General features: G+C 44.6%; 1 protein-coding gene across 2 annotated transcripts; it reads right to left on the bottom strand.

Moving 5' to 3' along the window:
* Positions 1 to 6,132: 6,132 nt before the first annotated feature.
* Positions 6,133 to 18,283, bottom strand: YTHDF1 (YTH N6-methyladenosine RNA binding protein 1). Of its 2 annotated transcripts, none has more exons than XM_048963037.1 (5): positions 17,914 to 18,283; positions 17,573 to 17,597; positions 16,095 to 16,174; positions 11,604 to 13,207; positions 6,133 to 7,630 (listed from the first exon to the last, which is right to left on the bottom strand). In XM_048963037.1, the coding sequence occupies exons 1-4, from the start codon at positions 17,938 to 17,940 to the stop codon at positions 11,633 to 11,635; spliced, it is 1,707 nt and encodes a 568-aa protein (XP_048818994.1). In that variant the 5' UTR covers positions 17,941 to 18,283; the 3' UTR covers positions 6,133 to 7,630; positions 11,604 to 11,632. The 2 variants fall into 2 exon arrangements, with proteins under 2 accessions (XP_048818994.1, XP_048818995.1); XM_048963038.1 differs by having other exon boundaries at positions 11,681 to 13,207; positions 17,914 to 18,282.
* Between the last annotated feature and the right edge of the window lie 1,700 nt (positions 18,284 to 19,983).

Raw genomic sequence — 19,983 nt, 5'->3', positions numbered from 1 at the left:
GAAACAAATGTGGGCAGATGAGTGATATCAAAGGGTGAACTTAAAAAGAAAGATGTTAAGGGAAAGATGTTAACAGTCAAATGCTTAAGAAGCTGCAATAAGGGGAAGGATGTGTCTTCCTATAGCTGTATAGGTAGAAGTAGGCCAAACCTGAAGCAGAAATTATTCACGTATGCAGAAAAAGGATACAGAAGCACTGGAGCAGCCTGGGAAGGAGGAGAAATTCCCATCTGGGGGAGGTATGGGGGAAGGGCCTGGCAGCACTCCCTGTACAGTGCTGGTTCCAGCAGCCCTATGCAGGCATCCCCAGCACAGTGACTGCTCCACTGGCATCACACTTCCATCTGCCCCAGAACTGAATGTCCCCCTCCCAACTCCCACCCCCCAGCCATCTTCACCTTTTTTCCCTGCAGCCAAAGTGTTTTTGTGTCACCACAGAGGCCTGGAAATGGATGGCAGAAGTCAGTGCCTGTAAAAGCCCAGGGCTGCTGTCCTGCTATGAGAACAGGGCAGAGATATCCCGACAGCAGTGATCGAATTCAAGGTGTCACTGTCCTTTTCTTCCAGAAAGGTAAGAGCTTTCCAGAAAGACTCACAACTCCAGGCTGCTGTGCCAGGTGTACAATAAGATCAAAACACAGAAACAATCCTGTTTGGGATTATTCCCTCACCCAATTTGTCCCTCGCCAGCTCAAAACTGATTCATTTATCTCTAATACCCCCAGGTGATTGTAGCCCATGTGCCATCCTGGAGGGACTGTTTTCTCTGCACTCCTTATAGGCCCCTTTCTATGAGCAGCACACATTGCTGGGTGTGTTTTCAGAAATAGGAAATTGATGGTAACCTGATGTGTGCAGGAGGGCATCCAGCTGTAAGAGCAGGTACATATACAGCTGTGTCTTGAGAATGACACGCAGAGGGGACTTGCAGAATTAGAGAAGCATCCAAAGAAGTTGCTCAAGGATCTTGCCCCTCTCTCCAGAGAGGAAGGCAGAGGTTTTGGGGTTGTCAGCAACATTCACCTCACCTGCAGCACAGCTTTCCCAGCCTGGGCCGTCTGCTCTGAAGGTAAGGGGCTCTGTCCATGGGGATGGCCTCCCCATAGCACAGTCTGTGCTGCAGAGCTGCTCTCCCCATTGCACAATGGCTGTAGGGCCGTTACAGCACAAGGATCACATTCAGGGGATGCTCTCATAGCCCTGCAGGTAACTCCACCGGCAGCTGCTTGAGCAGGCAGCACCTTCTTAAATTCTTACCTCCCTTCTCGCAAAGGGAGAGCCAAGATAAAACCGGTTCCTGCTTAAGCAGAGGAAACAATAGCGGGACAAAGCCACTCTCCGTGCTGCAAAAGCGCGGGTGGCCGCAGGATGGCAGTCCTGCCGCTTGTCCTTGAGAGGCACGAGAGCTGTGCCGGGAACGGCAGGCAAAGAGCTGCAGCAGGCGGCAGTCGTGCCGGCAAAACGCCGTGCGTCGGCCTCCCAGGTGCTGCTGTGGAATGATTCAGCATCCTGGCTCTATCCAGGCACCGAGCCACGAGCTCGGTTTCGAGACTGCGGCTCGAACTACATTTCATTCTGAATCTCGGAGGCGATTCTGCTCCCTTCCCGCAGTCCCCGTTTCCTCAGAGTCATCTCCCTGCTCCATCCCCGCCCCGCCAGCTGTGCCAGCCCGGCCCCGAAGCCCCTCGCTTCCCTCCGAACCCCGCAGCGCCGTGAGTCGCGCGGCCCCGCGCCGGGCTGAACAGCAGGGGGCGCTGCTCTCCGCACTGCGAATCCCTGCGGAGGCGGGCGGCCGTGCGGGGCCGGGCGCGGTGCTGACGCCGCTGCACGGGAGCAGCTGGGCGACGTAGGAGGCCGCGGTAAGAGAAGGGGAGGTTCGGCAGCGTTAGCAACAAGGAACAAGGCTGCAGAGTGCGGGGTTAACGGAGCCGCACGCTCACGAGGAAGCAACGCCTAAATGTAAGGGAATAAAATAAGGGGGTAGAAAAGGGGCGGAGCACGGCAGCATTAGGAACCGGGGTGCTGCTTGGCTGCGTGCTTTGCTTAGGAGCTCCCACAGCTCCTCCGGAAGAGGTTCCCCTCTTCCCAGCGCAGCGATCAAGCTGTGGTGAGCCCAGCTCAGAGCTCTGCGCTGCCAAAATCCCAATGCGAAACTCTGCCTCCTCGAAGGCTGCTGTTTCCCAGCCAAACTCAGGTGCAGACCCCAGGGACAAGAAAGCTTTTGGCATCATTACAGGAAAAGATCTAGAAGTGCTGTAGGAAGTTCCATTCCAATTAGCTTCACATCAATGGTGGGGTAAGCATTACAAAGCATTTAAAAGATCAAATGCAAAAGCACAGCTTGAGTTAATAGGGACCGAGGTGGTTTCAGCTAGGAACATTTGTGGTTAATCTGATGGAGCTCTTTGAGGCTGTAACTGCTGCAGCAGTCAAAGCAGAGGAAACAGGCAGAGCACAATTAGACTTACAGCACGCAGTGGACAAGGCTTTGCAAAAGAAGCTAATGACTGAGATGGGGAGTCCCAGGATAAGTGGATGTGCCGTGGCTTTATGCTCTGGAAATTGCCTAGAAACAAAAGATGCGAGCAGGAAGGTAATAATAGAAACCTTCTATGTCAGAAGGAAACTGTTCCTGGGATGCAGTGGTACAGCCAGCTCATCTGGAGCAGAACAAAAGGCAGCAAGGTGAGACAGAGAGTTCCCCGGGGCAAGGAGCTGCAATTTGCTTCTGAACATCATGTTCCACGGTGCCTCCTGCACCAAACAAACAACTCTCCTTTTTCTTAACCGAGCTGCTGGAGCTCTGCTTTTTGTATTCTCCCCTATTTTTTCGACAAAACCATTTGGAACAAGCAGTGCCAGTGGCACACACAGGCCCACCTAAGGGGATGGAACAGCTGCCTGGCTGTAGTTACGGGATTCATGGGAAGCTGCAGTGAGGGCTCCATGGGATGGTGCTCAGCAGGTGTTACACGCATTCGTCTCCATGCATTCTGAAACCCCACACATAACGGGAACCTGGGCAATGCCGGGCAGGAGGACCTCATTTTGCAGCTGTTTGGTGAGATTTGGAACCGATGCATAAGGGCACAAATTCCAGGCAAACACCACCACAGCACATCTACCATCCCACGGCTTTCTAACCTGAAAGCAAAGGCAGAACTGCTTTCTCCACGCCTGCCTGAAGGAGTCAGTGCTGCCTTCACGTTCTGAGGAATGCTTTCACTGCTCCATGGAGGGGATCGACCAGGCTGGAAAATGCATTTCTTGTTACCAACAAGGTGAGATTGCAGCGCAGGGCTGTGCCAAGGTGTGTCAGCTCAGGTATGCAGCAATGAGGCAGCAATGTCTCCTCATCCACGTGAAGAAAAAGCCAGCATTATTTCTTATTGTCCTTCTCTTCCAGGCATACAGCCATGCGTATACATGTGTGAGACATACAACATGCACCTTGTATGCATATGAGTGCACATTCGAGAAAAGGAAAAAAAAACAACCAGAACCCTGTGTTTTGATACCTGGCTCCTAAAATCTCTCTTCTTCCCCACCTCATATTCGCTCACCATGGGCAGATTACGTTTCCCATAGGAACTCATTATTGCTGCTCTTTCCTTAGCATCAGGAAATCTTTTGAAGCTCTTTCTACTCTGGGATGGTAAAAATTTTATTGGTTCTTGTCTGGAATTACCCTTCCACCACCCTTAATTCAGATCACAATTGACCTTTTTAGAAAGCACCTTTTGGACCAGAAAATCCCATCGTGCTTCCAACCATCATCACGATCCCTTTGGTATCTCATAACCTAACAATGTCCCATGAAGTGCGGCCCTACTGGCAATTTCTTCCCTCACAGCACTCCCCACGCAGCCCCTAATGCACTCTGCAGGCTGCCAGCCCTTCTCCCCACTCCATATCAGGTCACCTATGGAAAAAAACCCCAACATCTAAACTGTCCAACCTTCACAAAGAACATTCCCAAGGATAGCAGTGCTTTCTTACCCACCCCGTAGCACTTGCACCTCTTTCACATTCATCTCACCACAGCAAACACCGTGTCCTACTGATGGAGCAGAAGAGTGTTTGGCGAGAACTTTACCAACTGTCTGTTGTCATGGCAACTTCCCAGGTAAAAATAATTCCTTGAATATAACTTATAAACAGACAGATGGCATAAATCTGCCCACACGCTCCCAACTGAGGCAGTCACTAAGAGGCAGTGTGTGTATCAGCTCTACGGAGTGTTTCCTTCAATGCACAAGGTCATCCTCATAGTGCTCATAACTCACCTACGGAGCTTGGGCCAAAGGAGCAGGGATGCTACAGAAAGCATTGCAGATGTACAGAAGCCACGTCAGCACACCTGCATGTGGGGCTTCCCGAGGGATCACCAAACATGCTCCAAAATCCCACACAAAATACAGAAGTGAATCCAGTAGCACAGCAGGAAAGCATGGACCTCACAGACCCCAGGGTCCCTCTGGCACAGTTCAGTCAGTTCAGCACTTGGGTTCAACTCCCTCATGTCCAAAACCAGGCTGAATAAGAGCTGCTGTTTCACAGGACTGTGGATGGGGCAGGCTGCTGACAAGGTGCTTACCATAGCAAAGCACCTCATTCACCCTTTTTAATTACAAACGTGCCCTTTCCCAAAAACAGCACAGCTTTCTCCTCCAAGGAACAGGTGCAGTCACAAAAAGGCACACATTTTTCCAAGTGAAACTGGGTGCTCAACCTAATGAATTCGGAGTAACCGAGGGGCACGGAAACAGTATTAGGGCAGAGCAGCTCCCGTTTCCTATCTTGGCATTGCTTTGTTGTTTCATTTATCTGTTCTGAGCTTCCCTCCCTCCTCTTAACTACTTTTCCCACCAGGTACACAAGAGAACAGCAGTCACGTTACAGAGGTTGTTTTACTCTCATCAAAGCTTTTAAAAATGCTCCTTTCTCCTGCAGTCTGATTTCTCCCCTACCTGAATAAATTGGCAATCATGAAAATGGGAGACAGCCTGTGTTCTCCGGCGTGCTGACATTAAGCACAAAAGCAAGTTCCTTTGGAAATACTACTTGGTTTAGAGAAAGAACAATTCAAACCTATGACTTCACTCTACAACAGACACCAGGCAAATGCTTTCCCCACCTCACAGTGCCATTTGCACACACACACAAAGCTGTGTCTCTTTGAAGCTGAAAAGACAGTTGATTGAAAACGAGCACGACTACCAGCCTGCATTTCAGCCCTCCTAGCACTGCACGTGGCAATACTAAAGGGATCATTTTCCCATTGGAATGCTTTCCCCCTGCTTTAACTCAGCTGTTGCTGTACAACGTGGCCACAAAACACCGCAATGCCTGTAGGGGAACCTCTGCACGCTGAACTTTTTGTGCTGCTCAGAAAGCCAGAGAACAGGCTGAGATGCATTGTAACTTTTCTTACCAATACAGCCAAATCAGGTGCAAATAACAGCTCTCTCTGGTAGAAATACTTACATTGCCTGCAGTTAAATCACAGCAAATAAACTTTTCAGATCTAAAATTAAAGAAAAAAAAGAATAAAGTTGCATAGCTGAGTTTTCTCTTCAGGGCCAGAATGGAGCTGAACTCTTCTCAGCTCTACACTCAGCAGCTGTAAACTCCTGTCTCAACCAGAAGCTAACAGCACTTTTCTTAACGTTGTAAAATGCACTATTGCTTTAAAAAGCCTATTAGAAAAACAAAGTCAAATTGCAAAAATTAAGAGTGGCAGAATACAGCTCGTTGTTGTAGTTTGGAGCGCTTTACCCCTCTTTGAAAGGTTCTTTTCTCCTCCCGTTGCCCCACATCCACAGCACTGAAGGCTATAGGGCAACTTCCAATTCGAAGCTGCAGCTTCAGAAAGGAAAGCACAAGTGACAAGCAGCGTGTGTGTGCAAATTCCTTGGGATGGAAGCAGGCAGATCAGCTGCAGTGCCCTCTGCAGAGTCCTGTGAAGCCCCTCAGCAAACAGCAAGCATGCCAATAGCCAACACCCAAGCTGTCAGAACCAAAACACCTCTCACACTAAAAGCAATTCATAAGGTTGCATAATGGAAAGGTTGTAACATAGGAACAGAAATGATAGCACGGAAAAAAACGAAAATGACATCGAGCTTGCTAAATATGTATTGTTTATTAAGGCTTGTATTCTCCTAGAGGAAAAAGTTAATCCGATGCTGTCCATTACTCCTTACAGGCAGTAACAGTCCAGAGACAGTTATATGTTCTAAATACAAGTCTAAATGATACAGATTAAACTTTATTTAAATTGGAGGTCCTTTTGGAGTAAATAGTATTCAGAAGATACTTGCTTTCTAATATAGTAAAAGATCCTCTACAATAAACACGTGCAGATTCAGTGTGCTAGAGCAGCGGACATGAGCACCATTTCCATGCTTAATTGGAACTCCAGTTGGTGACAGGCTCTCTGACAGTCCCCTCACTCCACAAAAACATGACAGCAAATTCATTTTTCTTAAAACAGGTTTTTTTACTCATCCAACAGAAAGAAATCAGACATACACACTGTCAATTTTAAACATCTGAGGCATAATCCATCATATTATCCATACTATTAGTTCCTACGTTATTAAAGCTCAGCATTATTGGTATAAAAACTTTAAATGGCATTGGGATTTGGGGGGCGGGGGGAGGAATGGAAGGAGAATTAAAAATGATTCTGCAATTAACTAATAACACCTGAAGCTGAAACAGGTTTAAACACGTCGTCCAAAACCCCTGCAATGTTGATAGCATCACATTATTATTTAATTCTCAAGCTACAAAAACCATAAAGCAGAATTATGGCTGAGAGAAAGCATCGCGCTCACCCCCGGCAGGATATGGTATAACAAATGCACACTGAAGCACTGCTTAACAGAATGTGGAAGGGAAATCTTGTCCAGAGAAACAATTCCACTGACAATTTGATTTGCTACCAGACAGAAAAAACCAACGATGGCGCGTTCGCAATTTGAGAAGTGTAATCGTACAGATAAATAAGGAGGCACAGCAGCTGCACAAACTGATCTCAAACCCCATCGTTCTCATCTCGAAATTCTGAAGTGCAGTTATCTTCAAAAGGTTTTGAAATGGCAAAAAGAAAAGAAAAATTAAATCAACGCATGGTTTCTTACGTTTGCCATGAAGAAACGGGGGTTGGGAAGAGGATAAAGGAAGGTCTGTCATGTATTCTCCATGATTCTCTGCATCTGGCTAGGAACAGAATTTGTGCCAAAATAAAGTCTTTGGGAAGCACTGACACTTTAGTATGCTTATGTATAGGTCCCACATTAGGTTAATATAACTGTTTACCAACTTAAAAAAATAAAAAGAGCCACACCTTTATTAATGATTTCTACAGAATTTTACATAGAAAAAGATACAAATTAATGCAGATCCACTTGGGCAAAAATAAACTACAAAGATGCAACAACTTAATTTCCCCTGCACGAGAAGATATATTGGAGCTGAAAGCTTTAGTTGGTCCTGATGCCAGGATACAGCACCAGAATACTTCAATTCTGTTTCTCAGTCGAATTTAATATCAGTTCTAGTATATATATATATATCAAACTGTATATGTATATCCTTATTGTTTGTTTCGATTCTGACGTTCCTGTAAAGAGAAAAGAGTTAAAAACAGTTAAGGATTTTAGTCAAATGAATGAGCAAAAGCATTTTTAGTTTATTACAGCACTGATGTGATCCCAGACAACAACTCTATGCTTTGATATAAGGCAAAAAAAGATGCTGCTATATTTTATACTACCTGCACAGTCAGCCCAAGCTGACAGCATATGAAGGCCACAGTAAGGAAAGGATGGAATACCATCATTCCCATTGGAATAGGGATCTGTAACACTCTGCTTTCTGCATTACCTCAGCTACTGCCGCAGCAGCACAGTCTTGATCAGGAACTGCATTTCAAGGCTGATACTCTTATTTCATAACAACTAGAAATACACTGTAAAGTATTTTGTGCTTAACAGAAGTACTGTTTTCACTTTGATCTCAAATCAAACATATCAGCCCAGCATTTCAGGCTCAAACTGTTTACTGAATCCTGTGAACGCTGATCACAAAGTGAGCTGCTGAGCACTGCTAAGAGAATCACTGTTTAAAGGATCCGAGGTAAACAGAAGCTGCATGGCTGACTGCCCTTCCAAAGGGGGATGCTTTGGGATGCAGCTCAGCAGGCAATATGGTGGCAGGGGGATGGCAGAATATCACTGACACCTTACAATACATATTTGCTGAGAAGAAGAAATAAGCTTGTTGATTCAAGGGCTTCCTGAGATGCAACTCCTCTGCAGTTTCAGTGACACCAAGGCGCAGACCTTGGAATCACACTGTCACAACAGACCAGAGGTGAGCACACAGCACCGGGGACACAGAGTTAAATACAGATCTGCAAAGATGGACTGCAGACATTGTACAGCAGAACTCTCTTTCTGTCCTACCACAAACTGCAAATGAAAATACAAAAACCTGCAACAAGTCACTTTTCTTTACAAGCCCTTATTTTCTTTTTCAAGACTCTCTCACATGCATTGCAACTTCATGTTTTAAAGGCTGATCACAAAATCCGCTCTCTCTGTGGACACATTCATGCTGCAGCAGATTTTGGAACTGAGAAAAGCAGCGGGCAGGAGAAATTCCATACCACTTCTCTTTGGCTTACTCCTTTCCTGGGTCTGGATCATTACATTAGGCCAAAAAAAAGGCTTATAACTATGGCACATCAGAAGCTGGGTTTGTACGCCAGCATGAAGAAATCAACCAGGAGTTGATGAAGGAAACACTGGCTAGAAAGATGTTAACATTAAAAAAAACTGAATGCTAGTGGCTTGCGTCAAATAGATTACATGACATCATTCTTATCCCTACTAAGCACGTGTATAAATGAAATAAAAGCATTCAAGCTCTCCATGAGTAATTTCTAAAGAATTCCAGCCTTTTGTAATCATGACGGTGATGGAGGCAGGATTTGTGACAAGAAGTGTTACTGCTAAGCAGAGTACAACGCATTTAAAAACAACCACCACACCAACTTGAAACCCAATTCTGATGCTACCTATGCAAATAACCATTCCAAAAAGTCATTTAAGTTACCCTGACCAGCAATATTCTTGAAAAACTGTCAGGAAATCCTGGCAAGAAACTCTCTTGGTAATCAGCTATACTTCTCATGTTCATTTATACAACAAGAGTGAGAAAAGAAATCAACTTTCCAGACAATTTTATAGGACACGTCCTGATGAGCAGCACCTCTCTTTTCACACCCTCACTGTTGATCTGCTTTATTTCTCCAGCACTTCCATCTTTCTCAGTGCACTGATTTCCTGAGAGCTGTGCTATTTTCGAGCCCATCCAGGTGAATCCAAGAAATGTTAAACTTCAAATTTCCTGCACGTGTCAGACAGGCCAGAGCCTCGGTTTTAAATGAGGCAAAAAGAGCCATTACTGTTTTGAAAAACCAATCCTGTTCTAGAAACGGTGACCTAAGCAAGCAATCATATTAATGCTTGAACTGAAAGTGCAAAATAGCTATGTATGAAAATAACAGCAAGTGGGGTCAGCTCAATAGGAACATCAGCACACTGAGCTACTTCAAAGCAAAGGAAGCTCGGCGCTCAGCAAGCTGCCATCTGAACCTCCTCAGGCAACTGAGTTAACAGTTCAGAAAGGCTGGATGCCGATCACTTTCACTACTTGATGCAAACAGGCACCAACTGGTTCAGATTCCCCAGCACTCCCACTCCTCACACACATTATTCATCCCTCCAGCCTTGCTAACAAGTCACAGGGAGACTCAGCATGAAAAACAAAACCAATCTCCTCCCTAGACTGTAAGCAGTTGACTTTTTGACTTGCTATAGAGAAGTTTGCACAGCAGATTGAGGGATGTCATTCTACCCCTTATTCCACCCTCACGAGACTCCACATGCAGCACGGTGTCCAGCTGTGCAACCCCCAGCACAAGAGATGTGGACCTGTCAGAGCAGGTCCAGAGGGTCACAGGGATGATCAGAGGGCTGGGGCACCTCTCCTAGGAAAACAGGCTGAGAGTTGGAGTTGTTCAGACTGGAGAAGGCCAGTATCTAAGGAAAGCTGGCGAGGGACTCTTGGTCAGGGAACACAGGGACAGGACAGAGGGTAGCTGATTTTTTAAATAAAAGAGGGTAGATTTGTATTACATATAGGAAAAGAAATTGTTTACTATGAGAGTGGCGAGCCATTGGAACAAGCTGGCCAGAGAAGCTGCACATGCCCCATCCTCAGAAGTGCATGTGGTCAAGCTGGACAGGACTTTGAGTAATGTGATCTGGTGGAAGGTGTCCTGCCATGGGACATGGGTTGAAACCAGGTGATCTTTAAAGGTCCTTTCCATCTGCAGCCATTCTGTGATTATTTAGGATTCCATCCCACACATGAAAACAGCTCTCCTGAAGATACAGGGTGCTTTAAATACTGAACTGCCAATCATTTACTGAACGAATGAAATGTTGAGATAATGACTTGCAGGTTTTGGTTTGTGAAATCCCGCAGAGAGCACAGAACAAAAACTTGCCATCCCTGCTGTGTTGAAGTATGCTACATATGTCATATCAGATGGTTAGGAAAAGTTGAGCTGGAACTTCTTAAGACACTGATCTTTTCTCTCACAATTTAAGGGTATGTTCTAAGAAGGCAGGTTAAAGCAATTTTATGTTAATTCTTAAATGTCATTAAAGGCATTAAAACAGCAACTTCAATTTCATCATCACCAAACCTTGCTTTAAAAACATTTAAAAGCAAGTGTAAGCTGCACTAAACCAGCCTGCTCAATAAGTGCTTTAATTAAAATGCTATTCAAAAAAACGTGTATAAAACACTATTGATAAAGCAACTTTTAAGTGTTACCTAAGTGATAATTACACATCCCAACACTTAGTGTTGTGTCAGTACATGACTTCCAGGATGCCTAACTAGAGAAAGGTATTCTTGAAACTGAGGTCATGGGACAGATGACTCTTAGGGCTTTGAAAAGGTACATAAAAAGGTACATAAAACATTCATCATGCTTTCCCAGTTACTGCCCCAGTTTCTCACGCATCCTCACTCAAGACTTGTCAAGAATTAATAAACATACTAGACCTGAGAACCATTTGCCTTTATTTACCCAGGTAATGACATACATGGGGATCCAGCAGCAGAAACAATCTTCCTAGCACTATTCCATATTCCAGTAATTTTATATAGCTCCTTTTCCAGAGTTTTAACTGAACAAGTAGGATCAACCCTCCTGCTCTTAAAGGCAAAATACAAATTTCAAATGCCAACACAGGTATCAATTTTGATAGACAAGTTCCAGTCAAACAATGCTTAAACACCTCATATTTATGAAGCAAAATGCTTGTGGGGCAACTCTAAAATAGAAATGTGTTTCTAATCTATTAACTGCTTTAAGATACTACAAAGACCTGGACACAACCTCCTTCACCTGTCAGTGCTTAAGCTTTTGCTTTGAAACATATTTGCTATGAAATTACGTCACATAAATAAGCATCAGTTGAGATGTATTAAAAACATTTTTAATTCCTACTTACATTTTCTCCATTATAGCAGCCTTCACATTTCATTTTCCCCATATCTGTGTATAAAATAAATTTTTTAATAAGTTTACCTTCCGCACCACCTCCTCCTCTTCTTGGCGCTTCTCATAATGAGAAAAGTCATCAAAGATGGAGGTCGTGTGCTTGTAAGTAGCAATAATTTTAAGCACTTGTTTTGCTTTTTCTAAGGGCACCTCCTGTGTATCACGGGAGTTTGTAACAGGTTTGTTGTCATTGTTCTCCAGCCTGATGTGTCGGAGCTGGTTGTTGGGCACATCCTTCACAAAGATCCACTTGACATCAAATTTCCCCTTCCACTTGTCCTGAGACCAGACACCTGCACTGGTGCCATAGTCCACAGGTGATTTCATCTCTGCAACTCCACAGAAGTGTCCACTGCCATTGACACTGAATAGCAAGTAGACCGGGCCCTTACTATTCATGGACCGAAAAGCACTGTCCAGGCGTTTGTTGCCATGCTCCGTACTACACCAAATAGAATACTTAATGGAACGATGAATATCATCCTCAGAATAGCTCTTTATTATGAACACGCGTCCATTTTTAAGGTTCCATTCAAAATCTTTAGGATTATAGCTGTGAGCAGCTTTCAGTTTTTCAAGAACGGGATGGGACTCACCGCTTGGAACAGGGTTAGGCTGGGTGCTGCCAGCCGAATTGCTGTCATTGCCAGTTCCTCCACTTTGGCCAAAAGCTGCATTTCTGTTGCGAGGAGCGATCCAGCGATTTTGGGGCGGCTGCTGAGGGCTCTGATACTGTGGTTGAGTCAATGGAGGAGGCTGAGCTGGAACAGGCTGAACTATTTGTTGCTGTGGCTGTGGAACGGACTGAGGAGAAGGTATCTGCTGGGGAGCAGGAACTTTCGCCACAGGACCCTTATTGTCCCAAGTCCCTATGTCCATATTATGCTTTATAGGAGGAGGCGGCAATGCTCCTCCAATCACAGGTCCAGTTTTTGTTTTCATTTTAGGCTGTGGTTTTGCAGGTTTGCTAGCTATAGCAGCCCAAGAAGTCGGTTTAGATACTGGCAAGTTTACATTTGAGCCACCATTGCCAGAGAGGGGACCTGCCATCCCAGCACTGTTAACAACAGAACCTACTGTTTTCACAGCCGAAGTCGTAACGTCTCCACCAATCTTAAGTCCAACCATTCCCTGTTCAATACTGTTCATTCCAGGAGCTTTATTTAATGTATCATTATGAAATCCTGTTTGTCCATCCACGATGGTACCTCCCAGTGAACTGGGTGGATAGCTGTAACTGCTCCCATACGCTGAACTTTGAGTCTGCTGTCCCTGGGATCCACTTGTTCCCCAAGCTGAGAAGGCAGGGTTTTCAGGGAAGAAGTTAAACCGGTGTTGATAGATATTATTTCCCAGACCCCCAGGCTGTCCAAAAACAGCATCGTGCATAAAATGATGATCTCCATTACTGAGCTGTCCATAGGTGGTGAGATATGGGATAGGAGGATCTCCTCCTGTAGACCATGGCGCTTCACTGAGGGAGTAGGGAAAGCCAATAGATGGTGGATAATAACTTGACAGATAAGGATCAGTCATGGATGGATAGCTACTGTTCTGTTAAAGAAAAAAAAGTAACTTCAGATATATAAAATTTTGTACACAAATAGCCACAGTGCTACATAGAATCATAGAACCACTACATCACCAAACAGAAAAGAACAAATAGTAATTAATTTCTAATTTCTATGTCTGAGGATAATTAGTATATCTTAACTGTTATAAACTTGCAGGTGAAACTGCTTTAACATGACAGCAAACAGTAATATGAACACAAACCTCATTATGGGACTGTTTTGAAGAGCCAACAGATCTTAACAAGCAAAACATACCTGAGGTGGTAAAACATACAAAGGCTACTTCTTTCAGATAGGACCACAGTAAGATCACGTATTAGGAAATGTGTCAAGTCTGGAATAAGACAATCCAGTCACTAGAAACTGAAATTAAGTTGACTGATGTGCTAAAGAGAAGTACACAGACATAATACATGCCAGGAAGCGAAGCAGTCTGGGACAAATCCTATTCAATTGTTTCTCAAAGTCTCTTCCTCCCTCAGCAGTAAAGCTACAAACGTTCAAGAGCATCCACAGCCACCCTTCCAAACAGAACATCTCTTTCACTCTATGAAATAAAAGACTGACCTGTCATAAACCAGCCAATCCACCTCTGAAATTCTAGTTTTAATTCCCTTACTCCCTCTAAACTGTTTTTCAGACCAGGTTGAGAAGCCTTTTCCTCCCCTTCAATCTCCTGCAGACGCATTATTTTGAAACATTCAACGTCTCTCTCACATTCAATAAATAAATATAGAATATTATAAAATGAGGGTTTTTTATTCTTTAAATAAGCATGAAACCTAGATATCAGAGAGATTCCATAAAGATACTCTAAATGTAATTACCAGCAAGGAGGAAGGAAGGTCAACATCTCCTGTTAATGAGTTGAACAGCAGTTACCCCTTCCTCACTCGCAGAGAAAGGTGATTTTCAGAACAGGAACTAAGATTCCTTTCAAACTGCAAAATCCCAATCCTGAACAAAAGCCAGCAAAACAACACTGGAACTTCAGCCATTTTTCCAAGCATAAGATTGTTTCTTAGCTTATTCAGAAAATGAAGCAAAATGACTCCCTGCTGAAGATGAGCATTAATACCCAATTGATAAGTTACAGTCATTTTTATTACCCGTTTTTCAGTTTATTCCCTTCCATAGCATCAAAATTAATATCCTTTCCACATAAAGGATGACACCATAAAATGCCACCAAGTCCTACATTCCCCACCACAACCACTACTGAGATTTCAGCAGCCTAAATTCAATGTCACTGATTCAAAAAACATCACTGCTGCCAATGCTCACACTGCCTTCACATACGAATTCTATCACCAAGATGTGTACTACCTACTTTCCTATGAGAAGATCCTTCAAAATGGATGAAATTTCCTAAGCTTTCCAAGCCAAATGAATCTGTATTTAGTGTAAGAAAACATTTTTTTTCTGGGAGACTCCACATCAAGATTGATGTCAATGCACCATTTCTTGAATTGTTAACGTAGGAAAAACATAAAAACAAACACTGGCAAAAAGGAGGGGAGAACAGCTCTTATGAGATACTTCTCTTTGTATACTCCACACATAAATATTTTGTTAAGACTGAGAAGAAGTAATGTAGAAAAAGATGTTTTGTTCTGCAGTATTTCTGCTAAGGGATTCTAGACAATTACTGAGACTCACCCCCTGTAGCCACGGTCTGTAAGTTTCAGCAAGGATTCTAACACTGTAAGGAAAGTTTCAGCAAGCATCTTTACAAAGTACTCAATCTATTTTGCCTGGCATTATGCCAGAGCATGTAAGAGAAACCCTGTCAGAGACCCTTCACCATAACAGCAGTCACATTCGTTTCAACAAATTTATCCTTGGCCGTTTCCTTTTTTTCTTTCCTAAACAACTGCTGTATTAATGAGGGAGGGAATCCTTTCTTCCAAGCATAGTCCTATTTAATGCTACTCTCACTTTCCACTCAGAACTGTTCAGACCACCTACACGATTATTTCTTGCAGCTCACCAACTTGTTGTTGCAGCATTAGAAGAGTCAATGGAGTTGTGCTTCAGTCTATGTACATACCTACACTTTTTTTGTTTTAAGCACATAGAGGCTCTTTTGCCAGCAAGTTCAGCAACATCACCAACATCAACAGTGGCATCTATCAGTTTCAGGCTGAACTGCACTTTTTAAAACAAATAACAGATGTATCCCTGCCAAGGCTCTCAAGTTTCTAAACATTTTGTTCACTTTAAAAAGATTGAAAGTTAAGTCAAAAATTACTTCAATTAGAAGATTTTCACGACCACAGTGGTATTTAAGATCTGATGGTGACTTAATGTACAGCACAATGAACTGTTTTACTCAGAGTTTGCATTACAGGGTGTTCATAACCTTTAAAATGATACGTTTTGCAGACATGTGATGTTTCAGAGGACAGGAAAGAAGAGCAATATTTGTTGAAGTGAGAAAAGCAAGCAGGATATCTGCGATCTCTTCTTAAAAGCAATATCCAAATTTCAACAATATTAACACTTTGGATTACTGAAAAGATGAGTTGTGAGACCCCAAAATCAGGAACTCCAGACTCCTACATGCAACTCATCTATCAAAGAACTGCAAGTTCAAGTAGTTTGTCCCAGTCCAACCATATCAATAGCCTGCAACATGAGGAGCAATCAGCAGAAACTACTTGGAGCATTAACATAGTTTTCACTGGTGGCCATCTGGATACACACAGTAATATCAGCTTTGTGAGCACAAGGCTAGTTGTATTACTAAGTAACACAATATACCAGCCCTTTCTTTTTCCATGTCTTTAAGGAATTTGCTTCTGCAACACAATCCTGTGGAACTGGGTGCCAAAAGCACACATAAGATGAAGAAAAAACACACCAACCTGATTTGACTGCCCAGAAAGGTAAGGTTCAAAGTCGTTGTCGTGAACTGTATCCTTCTGATGTAATGAACCATTTTGTACTACAAAAAAAGAGTTACAAGGCATTATGATACGGCTTAGGAGTGTTTCAGTAGAGTTCCACTTTATGTCACTTTAGGAAAAGCCACACTTCTCCACAGCATGAAGAATCTTGAAGACATACAGATCACTTTTGACCCTGATTTCACTTTGCATCACCACTTACAAAACTGAGCTTGAGTAAATTCTTAAAAATCAAGCTTTCCTACAAACGAGTGAACACAGAACCCCTGTGAATCATCTCTGAGCCAAAAAATACAGGAGTTCTGTATAAGAAATAAATTGGGAAACATCAGATGTTTGGGTCCATAATTAGAACTCTCTGAAACTAATTCACAGCTCTCCCAGCATGTGGTGCTTACTGCCTAAGTTAAGATAGCCACAGTGAGATCAGGTGGGCTTACATTTAATTATAACCAATGACTGCTGTGTGACTTGATATTCTGCCATTTTTAATCAAAATTTAAATCTTTAGAAGTGTGTAAAAGGGATACCTGCCTTACCCAAATGTCTACTTACACATAAATTCTTATGTGAAATGCAATCAAAACCCATTACTTAAAGCTACACAAAAGCAAAATTTATTGGGTTACACCAAATGATTTCCTTCGTCATTTTAAATGCTGAAAAAAAAGCTCAAACACCACATTATGTGATGAGAAAAATACAGCTACTGCTCCATATGAAGTAACGCCACACAAAACTTAAATGTTTAACAAACAAGTTGGGGAATTTGTGAGAATAACTCTGGAAAGACTGTCAATGGTAGCAAAAGAGCGTACGCCAATATTGGAAACAGAATCAAACTTCTTGTGAGCAGAGATAGCTGGATTTTTAAGGCAATTTATGATAAATTGGAAAGCATCTGAGCTGAAGATACTGCTAGCCTCTAAAGCTAAACAATTACATGCTTACGTAGTGATCATAGAATCAATCAGTTTCCTGAACCACTGACTGAAATTAGAAATCAGATGGAGTGTGGATGTTGGCATAAAAAGTTTATTATCTCCAGCAGTTAATTACTTAAGGAATTTTAAATGAATACAATTAACTCTGTAGGCTTACTTATCACAAATCATACCTGTAGAGCCAACAGCAGTCCAGTAATGGGACTGTATTTGTATAGCAGGAAACAACTACGCAAAGCATGTAGAAATACTCATACAGCAGACACCCTTATAGTTTTTTGTTATTACAAGGAAACGAGGAGATTGTAAACTCCACAGCAATAAGCTGGATGCACTCAAGACCGTGCAAATAACAGTTGATCCAGCTGTGAAACAAAGCACAACTTCCTTTGTTCCAGATGTTACCCACAGGGGCTGCAAACCCACAGGTACCTGCACAGCTCATCTCCTACAGGGGCTGCTTCAACAGCAAGATCTCAGCGTGATCCTCACCTTTATTATCCTGTCCTTTCGGTCTCTGGAAAGCCACAGCACACGATCGGGTGCAGGAAAAGACATAAACAAACCGACAAACAAACAAACAAAAGGGAAACAAAGAAGTTGATTTTAGGAAAACGTTCATACCGACACACAGCCGATTGGGAGGGATGGGGGTCTCGTAGCAAACAGCCGCAAGGCACCGAGGGCTCATCCAGCCCGGCCCGCCCCACCAACACCCCGCACACATCGCGCCGTGCCCTCGGGCGGAGGAACCGAGCGCGATCCGAGCCCCAAAGCGCCAAGCCCAGCAGGGCCGCCCCGGCCGCGGCATCCCCGGGGCCCGCGCCGCTCACCTGAGGGTCAACGCTCGTGGCAGACATAATTCATGTACGGGGCCGCCGCGGTTCAGCAGAGGCCGGGCAGGAGGCGGGGCCGCTGGGAGCTCCGGGGCGGCGGCGGCGGCGCCTCCGCGCACAGGGCCGGGGAGGGGAAGGGGCCGAGGGGGAGGGGGAGGGGAAGGGGCCCGCGCGCCGCCACTCGGCGTCTCCTCGGCGGGCCCGGGGGGACGGTAGGCCGGCGCCGGTCGCGCCTCGCCGTGCCCTGCCGGCCCCGTCCCTTCACATGCCCCCCGGCCTGCCCGCCTGCGCCGGGCCGCTGCAAGGGACGGAGCCCGAACCGCCAACTCCAATGGCGGCGGGCGCCGGGCTGCGGTGACGTCAGACTGTGAGCGCGAAGCACGCCGGGAGAGCGCGGCCCGGCGCGGGCGGGAGGGAGGGAGGGGAAGGGAAGGCGCGCGGCGCGGGGCCGCACCTGTCGCGCATGCGCGGGGCGGTGCGGCGAGCTGAGGGGCGGGCGGGCTGAGATCGCGCCCCGCTTCCTCGCTATTCCCCCTATTCTCCCCCCGCCCTTTTGGGGGAATGTGAGGTCTTGGTGGGCGGTCGGACGTCGGCTCCTGGCTCTGGCGAGCCGCGGGGCTGGCACCGATGTGAGATCCGTGAGGAAAAGGCGGCGAAGAGCTGCGCCCCGGGAGCGCAGCCTTCTGTGCGAGCAGCCGCTGCCGCAGAGCGCCCTGTGGAGCATCGCGCCAGCACGACTGCTGCCTGCCCGCGCTCTGCCGTGGCTTTTTGTCGGGTTAAGTCACCTTATTTTCCTTCCAGCTGTTGCTTTGGGAGAATGGAGGTGAATTCTCGGTCCCTTCAGCACGGTTGATGCTGATTTCAGAGGGCTGAGAAGTGGTTTGTTGACCTCCATCCGTGCACCCTTCTGAGAGAGCCTGAGGACACGGTGCTGGAGAAGCCTGCTGAGTTGTGACCCCACAGGGCCAAAGTTGTATCTTTGTAGTTTTTAGGGAAGCCTGGCATTTCCTGAACAAGAAATCGGGTGAAATAAAAGCCTTCTAACCCTTCTATTATTTCTAGTGGTTTCATTTTACTAAATGGATGGAATATGCAATGACTAGAACTGCTGGAATTTCGTGATAGCTGTCAGAATCCTACTTAGAATCCTTTGGGCAGGATAAAATTAATAGGTGCTGCACACAACAAAATGGCATTTCATGCCTTCCCCAGGGTCCTGCAGTTTCTTAGGTGATTTAGTATTGTTCAGAAACTTGTATAATAATTTTTTATACCTATTTGAGTTCTGATGGCAATAAAAAGTTTCATTCCAACGCTCCTATACAACAGTGGATCTTATTTACTATTGGAGATTTCTAGAATGTAATGTCTAACTTTGGAAACTGCTGCAATAAACGGACTTGTAACAATGTTAACTGATTAACAGTGATACTGAAACTATCTTTTCACACCTTACAGAGGTGCCTGACGTCTGTTTGGAGGATGGGGATGTCCTTAATTTGGCCACAAGCCTGTTTTTGTGTGTGTTTTTTTCTTGAAAGTGTCAACATACGTGCAGAGATTTAGTTTGGTAAGTCTCTGTTGCCTTTAAACATACTTCTTGTGTAGGTTTCATGATGTGAATATACCACTTACAGTCAGCAGATACATACAATATAAGCACATTTGAGAGAAAAAAAATGGATCAAAATTAGATTCTCAATATGTGTATAATGTGTAAAGTAGGTAAATCTGCTCCCAAGAATCCCTGCATGTGCCAGAAAGGCCATCTAGGGACATTGCTTCAGTAACAAGTGTGAAAAAGCAAACAGCATGGCATGAGAGTGGAACATCTGTCAGAAAGAAAGAAGGAAAGGATAGTCCTGGATGCTTCTGGGCACTGCTTTAAAGTGTATGTGACTGTATATGTTCACTAGTCTTGATATAGAAACTGTATGACTATGAATCATCTTAGCTATGAATGCCATGAATGTATGTAGGCAGCATGTGAACACTCTATTTGCTTCAACATCCTAAGGTACAGCAAACTAAAGCTGTTAGGCTATTCTTGTTTTTTTTTTTTTTAGG

Source organism: Lagopus muta, chromosome 16 (genome assembly GCF_023343835.1).
Source record: "Lagopus muta isolate bLagMut1 chromosome 16, bLagMut1 primary, whole genome shotgun sequence".
In the NCBI taxonomy this organism is placed as follows: Eukaryota; Metazoa; Chordata; class Aves; order Galliformes; family Phasianidae; genus Lagopus; species Lagopus muta.
This window is presented reverse-complemented; position numbering and strand designations above follow the sequence as displayed.

Excerpts from the sequence above, each read along its gene's own strand:
- YTHDF1 (XM_048963037.1), bottom strand. The coding sequence starts at position 17,940 with ATGTCTGCCACGAGCGTTGACCCTCAG. Across the intron at positions 16,175-17,572 it reads GAAAGGACAGGATAATAAAG|TACAAAATGGTTCATTACAT; the intron begins GTGAGGATCACG and ends CTTTTTTTGTAG. Across the intron at positions 13,208-16,094 it reads TTTCTGGGCAGTCAAATCAG|AACAGTAGCTATCCATCCAT; the intron begins GTTGGTGTGTTT and ends TTTCTTTAACAG.